This window comes from Triturus cristatus, chromosome 6 (assembly GCF_964204655.1).
Source record: "Triturus cristatus chromosome 6, aTriCri1.1, whole genome shotgun sequence".
NCBI classification, from domain to species: Eukaryota; Metazoa; Chordata; class Amphibia; order Caudata; family Salamandridae; genus Triturus; species Triturus cristatus.
Window position 1 is genome coordinate 1,462,326,511 of NC_140589.1, and position 20,190 is coordinate 1,462,346,700.

The 20,190-nt window shown below is 40.4% G+C and overlaps 1 protein-coding gene across 2 annotated transcripts in view; it reads right to left on the minus strand.

The window, feature by feature from the left end:
- AFTPH (aftiphilin) overlaps nucleotides 1–20,190 on the minus strand; it is a 248,932-nt gene that overhangs the window by 197,134 nt on the left and 31,608 nt on the right. For both annotated transcript variants that reach the window (XM_085612526.1, XM_085612525.1), the window contains exon 2: nucleotides 1,625–3,522. In XM_085612526.1, the coding sequence (XP_085468652.1) occupies nucleotides 1,625–3,490 (1,866 nt within the window). In that variant the 5' untranslated portion in view covers nucleotides 3,491–3,522. The remainder of the gene's footprint in view (nucleotides 1–1,624; nucleotides 3,523–20,190) is intronic.

A 20,190-nucleotide genomic window follows, 5' to 3' on the forward strand; every position in this document is an offset into this window, starting at 1 on the left:
AGAAGTGCTGCTATTGCTTCTTAGATGTGTAGCAGGGAAGTCAAGAACTGCTGGGACTGGTTGACAGAGCTGAGAAAATGCTGGGAAAGTCCCATTTCTGGTACAATACCCTGGTTTATAAGATTATGCACGATCTAATAAAAAGTAGAACACGCATTATTAGACGTGCAGATACTGTTCCATTCACAGTGCATTTGTAAATTAGACAATGCAACCAGATCCAGACAGCATATTCACCACCCTGGCGTGGTGTCTTCTCTAATACCTAGCCTGGAGTCCCTCACTCTTATGACCTCGATGGCTGAAGGACACACACACAGGTCTGATAGACATAGAAGTTCCAACTATACCCCGTTGTGTAATTGAGACAGGTCGGTAAAGATTCTATTCCTAGGGCACGGGAAGACCCCCAAACAAACTGACCATGAGCAGCTGTAAGCGTCAAATCAATTCTGCACTACTTTTTAGCGCAAAATAGGTCCTAGACGCGAGGACACATTTCACACTAAAAAGTAGTGCATAATGTTAATCTAGGCACTGTGCAAACCTTTTTTGCCATGTTTCTTAATTTTTTTAACCCGAAATGACGCAAATTGGCCAGGCCTAGGTAAACACATAGGGGCCTCATATTCAAGTCCTTATAATAAACAATATGTAACTTTCAGTAACAGATAAGAAACAGTAGTTAGTATTTCTTATCTGACTGTAGACTGCAAAGTGAAACACAATGTTTAATGTGATCCGATATGGTGACTTAGAACTTGAACATTTAAATATGCACTGCTAGAGCACACCATTTCACATATACAAACCTGAATTTAAGAAGTGCTGTTAAGGTCCCATCAGCACTTATTAGCGTAGTGCAGAAGTATTAGGGCAGCCCAATCACAGCCTGGGCAGCTTCTCTAGCAAACTACACAGATACAGTATAGAGAAATTGTGCATTACAGCTAGGCAGCTGATAGCAGCTGGGTGTGCTTATGTGCTGGCCTGTCTCTGATGCGAGTGGCTGGTTCTTGAGAGGGTGGAAGAGGGTGAGGCTTGTACTCGTTAATGGGTGGCACTGACCATCAATGGAGGCTAGTTTGGCTGGCATTTAAATGTGTCTCTATTATGTATCCTATTCCCTTTCACAGTAAGCACTATATTCTGGCTTACTCTTAAGTATGTGTTCTAGCTAGTAACCAAGGGTCAGCATACTGTTCTAAAACTGCCTTGTAGGTCAAGCTCTTAAACAAGGGTTCACAAGTTTGAGGAGTCTAAAAAAGTATAAAAAGTTATCCCACTCACTAATGTGATACAAACTAATGATGCAGGCGAGGACAAAAGGTTTAGGAAATTACTAACGTTTTTCCATTATAACAAATGTTTGAAATAAGTATATAATTTATTTTGAATCAGACTACATTTTTATACTATAGTTTGAATGTACTAGTCACCAATAAAAATTACAACAAATCAATGCCATATGCAGTAACAGGTGACTTGGAAACCTGTGTAAGGTCATAATTTAAAATCATGCAGACCGCAAATTTCACATCAACCAGGCTGGTGTAACAGTGATAACTACGCAACTCAACAAGTCTGATATAAACACTATAACTTATAAAAGAACAAAAATCACCTGAAATGCAGCTGTTGCTTCTTGGTCGTGTCCAGTAAGTTCTGTTTTATGGGAACTGGACAAAACTGTGCCCTTACTGGCTTTGTCAGATTCACTCTCAATAGGCACCTCTGTCCTATGGGGCTGCCGTGGCTCCTCCTCACTGATAAAAGAATCCATGGCCTGCTCATCTCCAAAAGCTGTCCAAGACCTCCCTTTTTGTTCATCCTCAAAAGCATTCCACTCCTCAGGTTGGTTATAGCTGGCTGAGCTAAAATCTGCAAAATCATCAAACTCTTGAAAGGCATCTTTGACCTCCTGGGTTTTTGGCACAGAATCATAATCCCCAAACTCCAGATCATCTTTATCCACCTCGGCAAAAGGCTTAGCTGGAAAATCACAAAACTTGCCTTGGGTGCTATCTAGGTCTGACAATGCGCCCACCTTTGTTTCTTTAGAGAGATCAAGGACTGTGCATTCAGGCTCCAAAGTAGTGCTAACATTTCCAAACTCACCAAACTCCCCCACAGTTTTAGTGAATTGTGGAAACTGTTCTGCAGTGCTTTCCAAAAACATAAATCCATTAGGCTCCGGAATATCACAAACGAGAGAAGGAGGCATTGTACTGACTTGGTCAAAATCCTTTGTGATGCTGACCTGGAAAGTTGCAAACTCACTACTATGGTCATTGTTCGTCAAACCACCAAAGTCATCCAAACTAACTTTGTTTGTACAAACACGGTCTCTGGCCTCATTCTGCTCAAGTCTATGTTCTTCATGGATTGTTATACTAGAATCATTTACCATTTCTGTAGAACTGCAAGTCCTAGAAGCATCCACATTGATAGCTTCCCTTACTTTATGTCCAGAGTCACTCTTTTCAGTGTTTCCAATAACCTCTAACCCATGATTTGTGGCTGGTCCTAAACTTGCAGGCAGTGTACTAGAGCTGACAACAGTCTCACACTGCAAGGATGCAGTATTCTGTTCCCCTTGCTGCTCTGCTTTTAGACATACTGCATTTGCATCAGAAAAGCAAACCTGGGCAGCTTCTAGCTCAGACTGATCTTGAGAAGTGCTGGAATTCAACACAATTCCAGTGCTTCTATCATTCACTCTGTTTATGAGACAGTTATCTTGACTCTTTGGCAATACTGCATCATCCAACTCCAAATGTGCTTGATCTTCTATTTCTTCAGTATTTTTACTTGAAAAAGTGGTCAAATCAAACACCTTATTTGGTCTGGATACCGAGTCCAAAGTCAGCTCTGTACTATGAGAGCTAATAGTCTTTAATCCCTTTGCATTACTGTCAACGTCCAGAGCTTCTGTTCCCTGAGGATTCACAGAGTCTAAAACTGCAAAACCATTTGTAAGAACCTCTGGACAGGGTAGTTTATTACCATTACAGTTACTTATTTCCTGGTTCACCTGCGGTCTAATAACTTCTGGAGAGATATGCTCTTGTTTAACAAATTGTTCTTTTTCTTGTACTTTTTTTCTTACGTATTCAGGACTGGTTTTTCCCTGAAATAGGGAATTTGAAGTTCTTGACTGGATAGCTTCAATGCAAGTATCAGTTTCTAATAAATCAGACTGTCCCGTTGGAGAATCAGAAAATTTTGGAAAGCAGTTTTCATTGATTTCGGTGGAAGAATAGCTATTGACATCGGAGTAATCCTGAATGGGCATGAAGTGGTTTGGGGGGATAAAATCCTCCTTTGAATTAGAATAATCAGGTGCGTCAAAATCAGCAAATCCAACACACGAGCCTTCCACTTCAGAGAATCCACCAAATTCTCCAAATTCATCTTCGTCCTCGTCTTCAGCTCCATTGTCCAAAGGGGGAGGGGAGGATGAGTACATTCGAATAATATCTTGTTCCATCCTGGTACTTGTTTCCACACATTAATGTATGCCTACAAAAAATAAACACATTACAGTGAGGGTTAAAAGGATACACTAGTCAACAATTACATAAGGAATTTAAATAGGATTCCAAAAACTAATTTGCTTATGCCACACACATGCCAATTTAAATAGACTCAGCTAACACTAATAGGATCATTTAAAAAGCTTTACAGTTCAAGTACAGTCTAGCAAATTACACTGTACTTTTAATAATTAGCACATTAGTGGAAGGTTACAATGTACTTACCCATTACAGTGATTATCCAGAATACACTAAGCCCATGCGGGACTTCGAGCCCTCCTCTCCTGAAAGGAGCCTTAACTTTTAAGTCCCGGTCTGCAAATTTTTTATTCTACTTTTTGTGTCACCAACATACAATCTCATCCCAAGCAAACCTTCATCAGAATTGGAGCATTGGCAGAATCAATGGCATGGAAGGAGTTGAACAGAGAGCAAAGTACAATGGGCCAGCTGTACAACGTGTTTTAGCATGCACAAACCCTCCAATTCTGTAAATGAGAGGAATTGTGAACACTAACGCCATTTTCAAATGCACTAAGCCCAATTAACCTATTCAGAAAAGGTTTCCCAAATTGTTAGAGTTTATGAATCGATGCTGAATCAGTATTTTGAAGGGGCGTGTTTAAGACATTCCTTCCAAACAAGGAAGTCGCTAGAAGATTTAAATATCGCCCACTTTGAACTAAAACGCTGATGCCACCAAGTTAGTGAAGCAAATAAGCTAAGCCTCCCTGGAACAGCTTCCTTGTCTCTTCCATCCATGCATCTATACATTAATTCTTTCATTCTTCCATCCACCTAGTAATATCCACTATTTCACCTTTACACTCTGTCATCCATTCATGCTTTCAGCCATTATTTCATCTTTCCCCAGAGCCTACATCCATCCTCACTTTCCTTTCAGAGGCTGGTAGAAAACGGTTTATAGGCAGCTCCACTGATGGTTTTTATGGAGAGGATGCTAAATATCTAAGAATATACCCGAACCCTTAAAAAAACACGGGCTAACAATCACAATTTTAGTGTAAAGGTTAAACAAACAAGCATCATGTTTCATAAACACAGTGCTACAGAGTTTGATGAAGTAACAACATTTACCTACTTGTCATCCTGGCGGTCTATAATGGAGTTAATAAAGTTCTCCATCATTGGAATATTTCCACCGCCTATGTGTGACATCCCCAAGCTTAATGTCCTAGAGAAAACAGGAGTATTCAGAACTTCTGCTCTCTTTTTTTTAATATCCAAATAAAACAAAACGTTGACACTAAAATGCCTCTGTGCTGTAAAATCATACTCTAATCCCTTTTTAAAAAAAGATGCATGAAGCAGGAAATGGTGAAGATAGGCACTAATTTCAAGCTGCACGTTAATATTCCAAGGGTCTCAATTATCGCAAATGACGAAAAGGGTCAGTTAAGACAGTGCTATTTGACCGAATGTCACTGCAGGAAGCCTACACATTTTGAACAATGCTTCTGGTTTAACAAGGAGCAAGGAGGGTTGTTAATGAATTCTACTGAAATATCCATGGCAGAGAACTAGGACCACAAATCAGTATATTCTTCTCAATGGTGAGAACTTTTATGATATGCCATGTATAAGAATAGGGTAGCAAGATTATCCCCGAGAGTAAAACAGAAGGCTATGGGCAAAGATGACCAATAAATAATCATTTAAGCAAACAAGCTGCATGGAGGGGCATTGCCTACTCCAGCATCAGAATTAAGGCAAAAACGTGTGCTAAATAAAAGGCAGGAAATTATCATCAGGCCGATGCACTTCAAATGTCACTAATACAGAAGTTTACGATAAAAGGAACTAAGCTGCTTCAGTTTTTAAAGGAATAAGCCGGTGTTTATCCAGAAGGAGATACAAGATGTTTGATATGGACACTAGCCATCAAGATGTGGATTTGTTTGAAGAAGCCAAATCTGTTATGATATCCCAACATTATACTTCTTTTTTAGTGTTTTAGAAATAAAAACCTAAAGGTTCTCTTACATCTAGTGTATGAAGACAGCACTCCACTGGGGAGGATGAGTGAGGAGGATAGAGTAAATAACCTTATTTATGTGAAAATCTAAAATGGCTTCCAGAAGAAAGAACTCTTCATGAAACCCTCAATAAGATTAATGTGCGCCTAGTGCTTGGAAGTCAGTCACCCTCCCTGGCTAATGTAAGTGCCACTAAGAAAGTACCCTTCAAGGAGAGATGTTGAATGCCAGACTTGCACATTAGATCAAATGCCCATTAATTCTGGAAAACACAATATTCAATTAGCGAAAAACAGCCGATGGGAAGAATTTTTAAATCCTGAATATAAATCCTTAGTCAACGATTTGTGAAAAAATGATGACTCAGAAAAGTGTACTCCAGGAAATGAAAACCTAGAGCCTATAGAAAGCAAAAGATGCAAGTATACTAGGTCTGCTTTTTTAAATATTTTTATTAATATTTTCTGCTATAAACATTGATGCATTATCACTCAGTCACTTTTGCATACATTATAGTGCAAGACAATAGTTTAACCGCAGTATTTTGTTAGGTCCGATAGTACACATATAGGGTTTTCTTTTGCACCCTCAACTTTGTTCATGTCCATATCCATTGCATTATGAAATGTTCTTATCTCAGTAGCTAGTCACTTCCTTCTGATAGCGATTCCTCTTGTGGGGGTTCACAAATATTGCCCCGATATGTATTCCACTTTCCCCACACCCGGGTCCACTTTTTAGGGCATCTCCTATGCAAATACACAGATTATTCGGTTATCATTACACCGTCCATGTCCTGTCACCACCTTCTCTGGAGCCCCATAGTTGTGCTATATCTCTTTTTGCTATTGCCATACCCAACGCCACCCAATTCTGAGCCGCACGATTGAGATCCGTGGGCTCCCAAATGTTAAGCAGACATCTTTTCGGTTCCGGTCGAATCGTTCCCTCCATTACTTGTGAAACCGTGTGCATGATCGCTTCCCAGTATGTTGTGATTTCTGTACATTGCCAGATTGTGTGCCAGAATGTGCCTGGTGCACCGCACTGTCACAGGCAAAGTGGAAGGTCTGCTTTTTTTCTGGCAGATATTCGTACTAACCTGCTTACCCAAACACCTAGTTATCTTTTCCATTTGAAGACATTCCAGGCTTTCATATCTGTATGTTTATCTTCCTTCAAAATATTTGTGTCATCTTGCAGGATCTTCAAATTACCATACAGGTAGTTTCCAAGAAAGAAAAAAAGAAGACCAATTCAATGATAGAAGGGTGTAGTGACTACTTGTAGAGGAGATCCAAACTGAACGGAAATATTTATTTGAGTGATTTCTAAGATAGTAAAGGGAGGTCAGTGTTGCACCAATAGCCTTGTCAATCAAGGGCAATGACAATCATCTTAGTCTTGAGCTGTTTTAAATTAAACAGAACCTTCAGAAGTTGTCAAATTTAAGAATATATATCCGTTCGACCGCTCTATCCAAAGCCCATTCCTTCTGGAAATGGTATATGGGAACTTGAATGCAGAGAGCACGCATTTAAGGATTACTGGGAAACCAATTCAAATGTGGATCTCTTCAAAGGTAGATAATGTCAGAGAGAAAATATATATTGATGACCAATTAGATCTCCTCTTAGTTTATCTACTTATGTGTTGTGTAGTTGTGGAAGCTGTACCACCCTCCTCTAAGCTGGTATTGTACTTGAAGTCACTGCCCCAATACAAATCGACAATTCATACCTCCCTGCTCATTCATATGGTGGATCATCATAGTCCACTGTACTTGGACCAGGCTGGATTTGAGGTAAACAATGGAAGAAGCAACTTAAGAGCACAATACTCCGCTCTAGAATATTCAAGGTAGTCCAAAGAGTTACTTTCAGCTGGAACATGCCCAATGTGAGCAATGCATCAATTCATAAATTAACCAAAAACCACTTTACTACTCACTAACCTCAGGTCCAGAGTAGCACACTACCCACCACAAAGCACTTCAACACCTCATATGGGGAAGTAAGTGCAATTAAAATACAATACATTACTAATGACTGACCAAGAGCTGCTAATAATTTTTTATTTTTTTAAAAATCAGTTTGTCCTCCCAGTTTCTTGATTCATAGCACCAGAGGTCCTTGAGCCCGTCTTGAAGAAATGTTCAATGTATATTCACCTGAGGATCGATACCTGATAAGATCATGACCAAAGGGTGTTTTGGCAATAGATGAAGAATCATTATACAGAAGACACACTATCCACTTCAAGATACACTTTGACCATTGTGTCCAGTAGTCGGGTAGAGGAGAATATGTACTGGAGTCAGCATAATACACCTGGGGCCCCAAGTTGCATACAACTGCGGCTATGAAACTGAAGTTGTATAATGCTTTTTAGTAATAGCTGCCTTTGATTGGCAAGATAGGCATGTCTTGTACCTCCAAGGTAAAGTTGCCCTTACAACTTTTCTCTTAGAAAAATCTTGTTGGTCAGTTTTCAGTGTGAATGTAACGTTTTATCCTATTACACCAAAGAAATCTCTGTAGGCCTCTTCCTTACTGAAACTGAGAAAAGAGAGCTGATGAAATGACAAGATACTTCAGAAATGTAATTGCCATCTCGAGGTTAAAAAATTGACCTGAAATCATATTAAGGACCTTTTGGCAATACAAGAAAATAGCGGAATTATAAACAGGCTCAAGATTTGTGAATAAGAGCAGAATTTGATTAAATAGAAAGAATGGGAAACTAAGATCTAGCTGTTCTCGAAAAATAACGTTGCAGTTGTTCTTTCAACAAGAAGGTGAGCTACTCTACCGTCAGACAGACAACAAGTCTTTTGCTTTACAGCAAAGAATGTAGAATAACCTGTCCTACTGACATTACCTTTTGCCATGGCAAGTTTATGCTCTCAACAGAATACACAAAACACACAATCCAACCTTTTTTTGCAAAAAAAAGTAAGAAAAATATAATCATTCCCTCTGTATGAAGAAGAGTGGATTAGGATGTTGGCCAAATGAGCTACAGGATTCTAACCTCGAAGTTCATGTTATAGTATCTTATAATATGAAAGGTAACAAAATCTGTACCATAGGCATACAAAGGACTGATATTGACCTACCATATAGCAACAATTTATTGGTTATAACTGAGGGTATTAGTTAGATTTTGGCGGATACGGATTATCCACCTAAAATTGGGGAATGTTCCATCTGCTCTATTTAGAGTGCGAACAATGACATACACTGTAATTAGTGCGGGCGGGGGATATACGGCAAACATGGCATTAAGGGGGGGGACAAGGAATTCATCAATATGTATTGGAGCTGCTCTATCTGACAGACTCTAAATAACTCCTTAAAAAGCAGAGTATATTTAAGTTCCATTTACTAAGAACAGCGTAATATAGTTTTATAGTCCACTATAGCGGGCTACGGCAGCCATTAAAGGCCCACCCACTCTAGCGTTAAAGGTCCAAGGTGAGGGCCTTTAACAGGGGAGCGGGCCCAGCTACAGTGGACCATAACGCTATTAGAACATTCTGCCCCATGAGGGCAGAATGTTCTAATTGGAAAAACAAAGGTCTCTCGTAGCCCGAGGTGGTTGAAATTCCCTTCGGTTCTGAAGCCTTTGTACACCGTCAATGTTCTACAGTTTAGAAACAACAATAAACCACACACAGCAACAGACGTCTATTTGTCATACACCCTCCATCACAAAAACAAAGAGTCACATTAAAGTATGGCAAAGTACCTATTCCTGCACTCTTCGAATAGCAGAGTCACAGTGAAGGGAAAACAAGAAGGAAAAAAGGATTTGGATAGAAAGACATTACCCACTTTTTGCGGCATGCTTCTTCATCAGCCAGTTTGTCTCACCATGTTAAGATGGTACGCATGGTGGTCTCAACCTCATTGCAAAGGATATCAGAATAAATATTCTTCTGGTCATACAAAGGGTCAAGATTCTATATAACAACATTTGTGTAAACCTCAGGTGTTCCCCTTATTTTAGGGTACAAAGGGCTAGATTAATTACAATCAATCAATCAATCAATCAGGGGTTTATAGAGTGCGCTACTCACCCGTGAGGGTCTCAAGACGCTAGGAGGAGGGGGTGAGGGGGGAGCAGCTCCGGATCAGTCGAAGAGCCAGGTCTTGAGGTTCTTCCTGAACGTGTGCAGGGTCAGGGAGCGTCTGATGTGCACAGGGAGCATCTGATGTTCACAGAGAGCTCTTTCCAGGTCTTGGCCGCGATGTAGGAGAAGGCTCTCCCGCCTGCTCTGTTTCTGTGGATGTGGGGGACCTCTGGCAGGGCGAGGTCGGAGGAGCGGAGGTTCCTCTTGGGTATGTGGAAGGATAATCTCTCGTTGAGGTATTTGGGTCCGGAGTTGTTGAGGGATTTGTAGGCGTGGGTGAAGAGTTTGAAGGTGATCCTCTTCTCGACGGGGAGCCAGTGAAGGTCTCGTAGGTGTTGGGTCATGTGTTCATGGTGCGGTGTCCCGAGGATGAGTCTGGCTGCAGCGTTCTGGATGGTTTGGAGTTTGTGTAGAAGGATTCTGTTGATTCCGGCGTATAGGGCATTGCCGTAGTCCAGTCTGCTGGTTATGAGTGCGTGGGTGAAGGTCTTTCTGCAGTCGGGGGGGGATCCATTTGAAGGTCTTACGGAGGATGCGCAGGCAGTTGAAACTGGTGGAGGCGACGGAGATGATCTAGCGGTTCATGGAGAGGGAGGAGTCGAGGATGATACAGATGTTTTGTGCGTGGTCTGTAGGTGTGGGCGGATTACCGAGGGCGGTGGGCCACAAGGTGAGGACCTTGGTTTTCTCTGAGTTAAGCTTCAAGAAGCTGTCTTTCATCCAGGCTGCCACGTTCTTCATTCCTTCCTGGAAACTGAGTCTGGTGTCTTCGGGATTTTTCGTGAGTGAGAGGATGAGCTGGGTGGCGTAGGAGCCCATGCTATCTGACGATGGCGGTGAGGGGGGCCATGTAGATGTTGAAGAGTGTGGGGCTGAGCGAGGATCCTTGGGGTACTCCGCAGTTGATATCGGTGGGTTCGGATAGGAAGGGAGGGAGTCTGATCCTCTGGGTTCGGCCTGGAGGATGTTACTGTGAATCTAAGTCTAGAACATCCTTTCTACGTCTCTTTTGTCGGCATGTTTCGGCCACAATATGGTCCTGCAAAAGAGGGTCTCGGGCCTTTGTCAGGGCACTCAAGGTACCCCTAATCGTGTTCTTTAGTAATTAATTCAAACTGTCCTTCACCTGAAATCAAACCAACACATTCTTAGTGGTACATCATCAACAATTAACAGTAAGTCCTGGTCTCAAAAAACGAGTGCTGTTGGGCCCTACCTGCAACCAATGGCACTGATTGTTGGGGAAACATTTAAAAAATCTCAAAGAAGTCAAGTATTGGATGCAACGGTAACACGTTCATCCCTCGAGGCTGCATAAAGGGCAACTCCATCCTGAACACACTGAGTTGCTTAACACTTCAGACTAAAACATGGAAGCATCAGGTGTATATATGAAGAGCTAGTTAAAGGAGGAAAAAGCCAAGCATTGCAAAAAAACCTCTAGGCATGCACGCATGCAGAATTCCAAGTACAGAACAGTGGAGAAGCCTGGAATTTACAAGCCCTGGAGAGAAGTTGATGAGGATGGGATCCAGCTGGGGCAGGATACCAGAGATGTAGATGAAGAAATTCCCTTTAAAGAACCAATGTTGTAAGGGCATGGAAAAACTGTAAATAAGAAGCAAGGTAACCAGGAAGCAGAAACCCACCACCAAAATTACTGGAGCATTTTGATGCTCCTTTTATGGTGTAAAACAGCATTTAGCTGCAAAGAAGGAACAGGAAGCGAAAAAGAGAACACAACAAGTATAGCATGAGGAAACCATACTGAAATAACTTGTATTTCTTCCCTTTTCAGAAAAAGTGTCCACAGCAAGAAAGCTATGTTGTCTTTGGAAGTAGAAGTCTGTCTCCTAGCATTTGTTTGGAGGTAATTGAACTACGGAGAGTAAATGGCAGGAGACAAAGGGCTGTACTCTTGCGTACTCTTACGATCTCACTCCTTCTCGGACACCCTGCCCAGGAGGGATGAGCCAAATTAGAAACAGCAACTCTTTCCCAAGGCACACTCTCGGAGGAGAGCGAGACAAGCATGTGACCCATGGAACCATGAGGAAGACCAAGCCCCATTAAACAAGATCCTACCGAAAAGACACTGCACACCTAGCGGTAAGATCAAGGGACTTGCAAGGCACATTACAGCCCGATTCTAGATCCGCCGCTAGCAAGGTATAAAAAAAAAAAGTGGCCAAAAACTTCACCTTACAGCTTGATAAAAACCTTGAAAACAGTATTTTTTTTTAATAAAGCCACAAAAATATACAGCGTTATTTCTGAAAACATAAAAATAAGACGTGCCATTGGTCGAAATCTTGACTCGACTAAGTGGAAACCTAACTGTCTTGATTGCTCAGCACACTGGTTTGGTAAAGCTCTGAGGAACTTGAAAGTAACGGTGTCAAAATTCTCTTATGAAATCAGTCTCCGTCACATTTCTTTTCTCTGTTTTGAAAGGAGCTAAATGCAATTTTTGTGGTTTTTTTAAGGATGAATCTATTTATTGAGTTCAAGTTAAGACATAACAAAATCATCACCTACAAGAAATCAGACATGAAAAAAGAAACCAAAAAAGGGATCCTTTAAGAACCTCTAACTCATTCCTTCCTAGTCCCTACATCCCATGCACTTAGTCACACTCACGTATCATACCAAGTTAGGGTGTAGCCCCATCAGTTAAACTAACAGTATCATTCTGTCTTGAGTTATATCTAGATCATCTTAGCCACCTCTGGTATCAGGAACATGCACATTCCCGAACTTTAAAGGCTATATAAGTTAACAAAGGTGCCTATAAATCTTCAAAGTCCTCTTCTTGCTGTTCTGGTGTCATAGAAATCTTCCCCATCTCCAGGGGGTGCAAAAGTCTATGTAACCATTCTCTAATGTTCCTTCTTCCAAAGGGCTATGATGGCCTGTCTCACTGCACAGAATGCCAAAGATATTTGCCATCCCCTTCTCAAGAATATGGAGAATGTCTATACATTGGTTACCCCACCCCTCTTCTGCAGTAGCGTGTAAGCCGGCAACCTAGGGATCACTGTATTGAACAGGGTATCTACCGAGCCAAAAACACTCAACAAACAGGGTTGTAAATTGGAACAGTGCCACATTAGGATTTTTGAAAAATTGTCTCCACTTCAGGTCAATTTTTTTAAATGAATTTTAAAAATAAATATCTCAGCTGAATGTGCACTAAGGCCCCTCACATAGAGATAATGTAATGTTTATGGATATCTAGAAGATCTCATGATAGAGAAATGTGTTTAGGTTTACATAACTTCCGGTTAAAAGCATTTGGATAGATGCTGGTATACATCCTGTTCTTTTAGGTCTTTAATCTGTGTCTCAGCAATATTTTATTCGCCACTTGCTGTTAATGTTTCTTGGCCATTAACATATCTCACTTATAAATCTTAGCAATGGAATATCAAAGAGTTTAACCTCTTATGCCAGCTCAGGGAATCCCAGACCAATGGGAGAGAGGCAGCAGGTAGGTGTGAAGACCTGAATTCTTTCAGCAGGTGCATGACAGTATGTCAACATTCTTTCTACTCCAGGAGACCAGTTTGAAAGGCAAACTATATCTACTCCCTATAAGCAGGTTGAGTTTAAGTTCAATTCACAGGGGACATGATCGGATGTCACTTTGTTGTGCATAGTAATCATAGCCTGTCCTATCAAATCACTAGAGGCAAGGAACAGATCTATCCCCTGAATATGATCTGTTACAATGCGAGTAAAATTAAATGTGAGTAAAATTAATACCATGCCTTTGAGAAACAACCAGCAATCCACTAACCCTAAAACATGCATTAACTGGAGCATATACAATCTAACCGGTTTCAAATAATCTAATGATCTTGTGCTGATAGAATGTAGTTATTCCCGAGTCATGAGACAAGACCAATGCAGCAGTCTTCCTTAAATAAGGGAATTTGGAAATGGAATGTGGCCTATATTCCCCAATTGCTGTCATAAATGCTGATGCTAACATTTATACCAATATTCTTGCAATGTGGCTAATTTGAGTCATCTTCGTGGTGGTTTTATCGTGCACACATGGGTTTGCACTCGATAGAGATATCACGAGTATAGCATTCCTCACATTAATCGATCTGTTATGTGTTTGGTGATCAGTTGCTAATATGTATCCAAATATTATTTGGTGCATCGGTCGCACGAATTGTTCTGATGGGGCTTACAGGGTATCTACGGGACTGCTTTATTTCATCACTGCTTTTTATGTTATATCTCCAACCCTAATTAGGAACAACTTTTACAAAAGTGCACAAATAAGATAAAGAACTGGTACATACTACAAACAGGTCATTTCGGATGCTATAATATCGTGGATATGAATATATTTCCAAGACTTTTCCCGGTATCGAGTGCTTGAATAATTTTCAGAAAATTAGACTCCGTTATTGAAGCTTTCTTTGGGGGCTACAAAAACCTCAAAGAACACCGAGATTTAAGAAATCATGAAAATAAAAGTATGGCTAAAAGCTTCCAGGTTTTAAACCCTATTAATGGGCCTTGATGGGATGATTGGTGTCCATTTTGTTTGATCCAGGGGCAATATACATCGGTGGCAGTGCAGAGTCCTCAATACATCAGTATATCATCTGACTCTGGAACAGATGCAACAGGCTGTCGGTTTTAATATTGAGAGCCAAGCTACGACAAAAAGTTCTGATTCAAGGCAGCGGAGGCTGTCTTTTACATTCGGCATCTGTGGCACAACGCATTAAGAACTCTCAACAGTGCATGACACGTCTTCGCAATTGCCTCTGTTCCAATGATCTTTCTGGGTGCAGGCTGCCAGTCTTTGCATGGGGGTGGAATCCAAAGAATTGGTCAGCTGTTTCAGAATGGCCCGCTTTTTTCATTTTCCCAAATTCAAATGGATTATTTGCTGTCAATGTTTGGCTCCTGCAAATACGTTTAAAACAGAAACTTTTTTCTGTTATATAGGTGCAAATCAAAATTATATGCATGCTGTTAAGATGTCTTTTTAGGAACTCGTGTGTGGACTTCTGTACATGATAAAATACAGACGCTCCAAAGAAAATTTTGGGAGGGGTTGCAATAGGAGTTGATGGCACAATCTACTAGATTGGGAAAATAGTCTGGAACATTTCAGAATCCTAAATTTCGATATTGTGTTCTGTGGCCATTCTGTGTTACTTTAAACCGACCTTAAAATATAACGTTTTAGGATTATTTTACATCACTTTAGCTATTTCACTGGAGAAAAGATTTGTTATGTATACACCGCGGTATTGAGGATGTACACTTGGTTTATATGTTTCCGACTTGCCCTACTTTAACAAACGTTTGGCCTAATATCAAGGCTAAATGTAGTACTCATTTTTCACCACAAGCCATTATTTTGGGAATGATGAGGCTACATCTATGCCATTGTCATTGCTTGGCTTTGCGTCACAAAGAATTGGATCAAATCCAATCACTACTGATGCAGCATTGGTTGACAAAGCTGACTGACTGTCCTGGATTAAAGGCAGCATTATAGAGAGTGAAAGGAAAGAAAGCACAAAACAAATGCCAATCTACTTGGAGTGCCTTCGAAGCGAGGATGAGGTGTTACGGATCAATGATGGTGGCCATGCTCTTTGATTGATATTTTAGTGATGTAAATTATATGTATCACATGACACAATACTATGTTCATAAAGGGATCCAACTGCTATCAATAATACTATCAACCCTTTATCAGCTGATACAGGTTTTTATCATGTTTTATTGGATGTATTTGTATGGTTTCAATTTCTAATTAAGAACAAAAAAAATGAGTATGCCAGTCTGTGACTCTCTTAAATCCATGTACATTATCTCCAGTACAATAGTAAGCATTTTCTTCCAGGCTGTTACGAAGACAGAAAGATTAACTACCATAAATCTAAGACACAGACCGTTGCTACCACTAACTGTAGAACATTCAGAGTTGTAGATAACGTGCTGCACAATACCCTAAGCTGCAATTCCTCAAAGCAATGGAAGGATGCAGGAATCCCTGCCTCATACCAACCAAGTCCGGACTTATAAACGACGACTATATGTCTATGCCATTTTGGTGATGTTCCGGCAACCTAGGAACTTAATCCCAGCACCGATTTCCTTACTGAAGATTTTTCAGCCTTCTCCGGTTATAAGGTCAGCTGGGCAAAGTGTGCAGTAATGCAGATTTCAGGCAGGACAACAAGTGCCTGTGTAGAAGGACTACCATGAAATCCAAAGGGGACAAAATACCTGTATATCTTTCTCGACAAAGGAATGGCACGCATGGTGGAGGATTATAGAAAAACCTTCATTGGCTAAGATGAAGCTAGACCTTGTGAAATGGCCTCACCTTCAGCAGTGTTTAAAATGGTTACAGCACCCGGATTCAACTTGGTCAGGGGAATACTTCCCATCCTTATTCCACGTCATTTCCTACTCAGTATAGGCTCTTTTGACTGGGAAAGGGATAAGCCTCGAATTTGAATCAACAAACTGTATGTATGTACAGAGGAGGGAGGACTGCACCCATCCTATATAGGTTACCATTACATCGCACAACACCTCTCCCAGTTGAGTTTCTGGCTACCAAACATAGGAGACTCTCTGCTCTGGGTGGCGATAGAGTGAGACAATCTCATAAGAGAGCAGGGTCTGGGGGCCTTTAGAAGTGCAAGACTCAACCTGTAACACTGGCACACCCTGTAATAAGATATGTTATATATGGAGATGAGCACACACTCTAGTACATGTGCACTCTTGTCATCACAAAAGTGCCTCTCTCTGGACCAATGCAGGTGGGATGGTGGTGGGTTGAGACAATTCTGGCCGCACTGGACAGCAGAGGGCATAAACACTATTGAACAACTCTTGAAAGGGGGACGCCTTTAAATCTTCTGAGGAGTTCCAGGGCGAGTTCTGTTTAGATAGACAGCAGGTCAGAAGGATGAGCAAATAGACTCACTGCCCTACGCCTAGGATTGGCAGAGACCCTATATTTCTTTCGGATTCACCAATCCAGATCCATCACGAAAAATGGGGACACAAAGGGGCTATATCTGGAATGTATGGTGTTGTTGGCTATACGTCAATTCCACTCCTACTAGGAATTCCTGACTGGGTGTTTGCTATGCCTTGGGTTGCAGTCAAATGAACCATTTGCCTGACAAACACTCACGTTGGGCACACCTAGAATATCTTTCACAAACAGGTTCCCCGTAAGAAACATGACGCATGCAAAAATAAATATCATACTGTATTGTAAATCTGTTCATATAGTGCTAACTATCCCTGACGAACCACAAAAGGACTTTTATGGTGAGAAGTATTTTTAACTTGAGACACAGTATGTGGCGGAAAGAAAGCTAATTTCTCACACTCGTCTGACAAGTAGACAGACTACTACCATCCTACACAGAAAGATCGGCCAGGAGAAATACCTATCCTGTCACAGTCAGAAATGGTGATCTGGATCATTTCAGAAAACCACTAAATACTTTTAATTGCACCGCTGTTAAGTTGTATGACCTGCTAGATAGTCCTGTTATAGGATTGCCATTTTACCCATAGTATCTGAAGGTGTTGAAGCCATTTCATCTTACGCCTTTCTTACTCAAAAAGGCCTAACTGTTCTACAGTTCTCAGAAAAAAGTCTTGAAGATTTACACTGTAATTAACATTTTCTGTGGAGAAGAGAGAGAACCTAGTTACTAATTTAGCACTACCTACAAGTTTTAACAGAGAGAAAACTTTATTGCTTACAAGCATGGCAATAAACGTAAGTTATCACTCCTGATGTTAAGATTTATTTTTATTTTTAACTACGCAAACTGTAGCCAATAAAAACTCATTATATTGGCTGTTAGGTGTCAACAAAAGTGTCGTGCTGATAAATGCTAAAAATGAAACAAGGCAAACAATAGCTTCACAATACCACTACATGTAGGGATTTCAAGAGCGGTTTGGTCAGCATCCAAAGGATGATAACTCACAGTACGCTTGGGTGGGAAGACGGCTAATGCCGGTCATGTTTCGTAACAAATTATTAAAACATGAACTTATTCAGTGCAAAAATTATAACTATGTTTGAAATTGAGAAGAAAAGTTTACCTTTCATCTCAAGTTTCTCATTTAATCAGATTTGCACTAATGTCAAAGCAGTCTTTGTATTACAAGTTTCAATGGAGCACACATCCAGCTTTGTAAATTCTAGCAATATATCATCAGTATATCGGACTACAGTTTTATTTGTATACAACTCTATTCTAATTTTTTTATGTAACGGAAAAAATGGAAAATAGCATCACAGCGCTTTACAAAAGAAATTGCAAAATAGTTAAACCTTTGATATAATACAGGACAACAATAAAAGCATTGACAGACTGAATTGCCAAATAGAAGTATTCAACACAGCCTATCTTAAAAGATGAGTGCCAGAGTAGGACCTCAGCAATGACCTCCCGGAAAGACAGGAGGGGAATTGGAGGTAGTGACAACAGTTCCTAAAACACAGAAATGAGAGATTTGACCATATCCCCCTCCCCCCACTTCCTCCCTACCCCCCTTTCCCCTTTATGTACTCTTGGGCTTGTTGTTTTCCTCTGTATGCACGAGTGCTCTTACTTATGCTTGCTAGATAGTCCTCTCCCTAACATGACCTTGAAAGAGCTTCTATCTATTCTCAATTATATCTTTCCCCAATTCAGCATTGTTAGGGCATAGTCGCCTCTTCGTCAGTATAACTGTGTTATATGCCCATGGAAGTTGACTATCACCTACTGAGAGTTAATAATTATTTATTATGGATCTGCATTCCTATTAAATTTATTGTGGATTTTGGCCTCATTGTGTATGTGCGCCTGCCCTGCCTGGAGTCGTTAATGCTCTAAAAAAAAAAAAAGTATTAATATAATTTCAAGTTTCTTTTCTGCCAATGAATTGTTAATGTCCCCAAAATCCGAACGTGTAGACCTTAGTAGGGGAAATCCAAGGAGGGAAGGGATAAAGGTGGGCTAATTAATCTGTTTTCACGTGTCCATCTCTTCTACTTAACCTCAAAGTGGAGATTCTCTCATTTGTTCACATCCAGCACTGTGCGTGAAGTGCTAGGTGACTAAATATTACTGCAGATGAGAGGAAACTTTAATAACTTAGCTAATGCGATCTCGCGAATCCATGGGTACTTCAAGCATGAAGAATGGAGTCAAGTTAAATTGACTCAGACATACACAGTCTGTGAAATGTTGACATTTTTAAAGGGTGGGGGGGACGAACAAGAAAAGAGGGACCCTCTCCATTTTATCATGGAAGTTAAGAAACTAGAGAGAAGTCTCGACATTTAGCTGGAAAATGGTCACATGAGCGAGAACACTTCAGAAAGTACAAACTTTTGGAACAACGGCACTTTGTATTCTCAGAATCACACTCTTAAAGATAACAGAAATTGTTGTACTACAAGTCCAAGAAAAAAAATGTTACAGTTAAGACTGGCTGTACGCATTACGCATAATATGTTTGCAAAAACGACATAACAGCCATTGGGTAACTCTGCAGCAACTTATAAGAAATATTAAGAAGTTAATCAAAAATTATAACATTTCTGTATGCCGAACTTTAGCTTGCTTACCCCTGCTAAATTTACTCTTCAACCTAATCAATGAGAGGCATTTATTCTAAACTCCTAATCGCTGGGGAGGTGGGGGTAGGTCCATCTATTCTGTAGCGCACTCAAATGTGTGTGCCAGTCTCTGTCAATATTAAGAACAATTTGAATAACAAAAAAGTCTAAAAGCTGTTCGTCGCAACTGTACTGAGAATGTTAACCATTCCCTAAGGTTCCCTGTTCGACCCATGGCGGGTTTTAATTCCAGCCGCAGTAATTCAATCACTCAACGACATGGAAAATAAACGAACACACCTTAATTTTCCATGCTGTATGAAGGATTGAATTACCGCCGCAGCATCCGGGGCTTTTCACTGTTAATGCATAATAGATTGTGTTGGTGTGCACGGCGAGGGAACTGTGAATGGTTTAGGTACGTACTGCAGAAATAGAAGAAAGAAAAGCAGGAAAGGAATTCCTCTACGCAAGATCTTCCGCAGCATATTTCCTATAATGTTGCTGCAAATATTGTGAAACTTTCGAATTTTCAAAATAAAATGTAATTTTACTTTCAACCCATAGGTTTGCTAATGTCTTTTCAGCTTGTGAAACATCGCTATAAACTCCAAATCCACCCCAAAACCAATAAAAACAACATTATAAATGTCCACCTCCCAGACCCGATATGCAGGAATTATTCATTTTCTTGTCATTCTGTACGCTCCGATAACAATTTATTTGCGATCCCTTTTAAGATCTGCTCTTTTCTCCTGTACAGATATTTAGCGGAGTGTGCTATAGCCTTTTAATAGTGCCTGAACACCCCTTAACACATTTTTAGTAACATACAAATAGCTTTCTTTTTTTCTTAAAGCGATATTTTATTTCAATATTTTTTCCTTC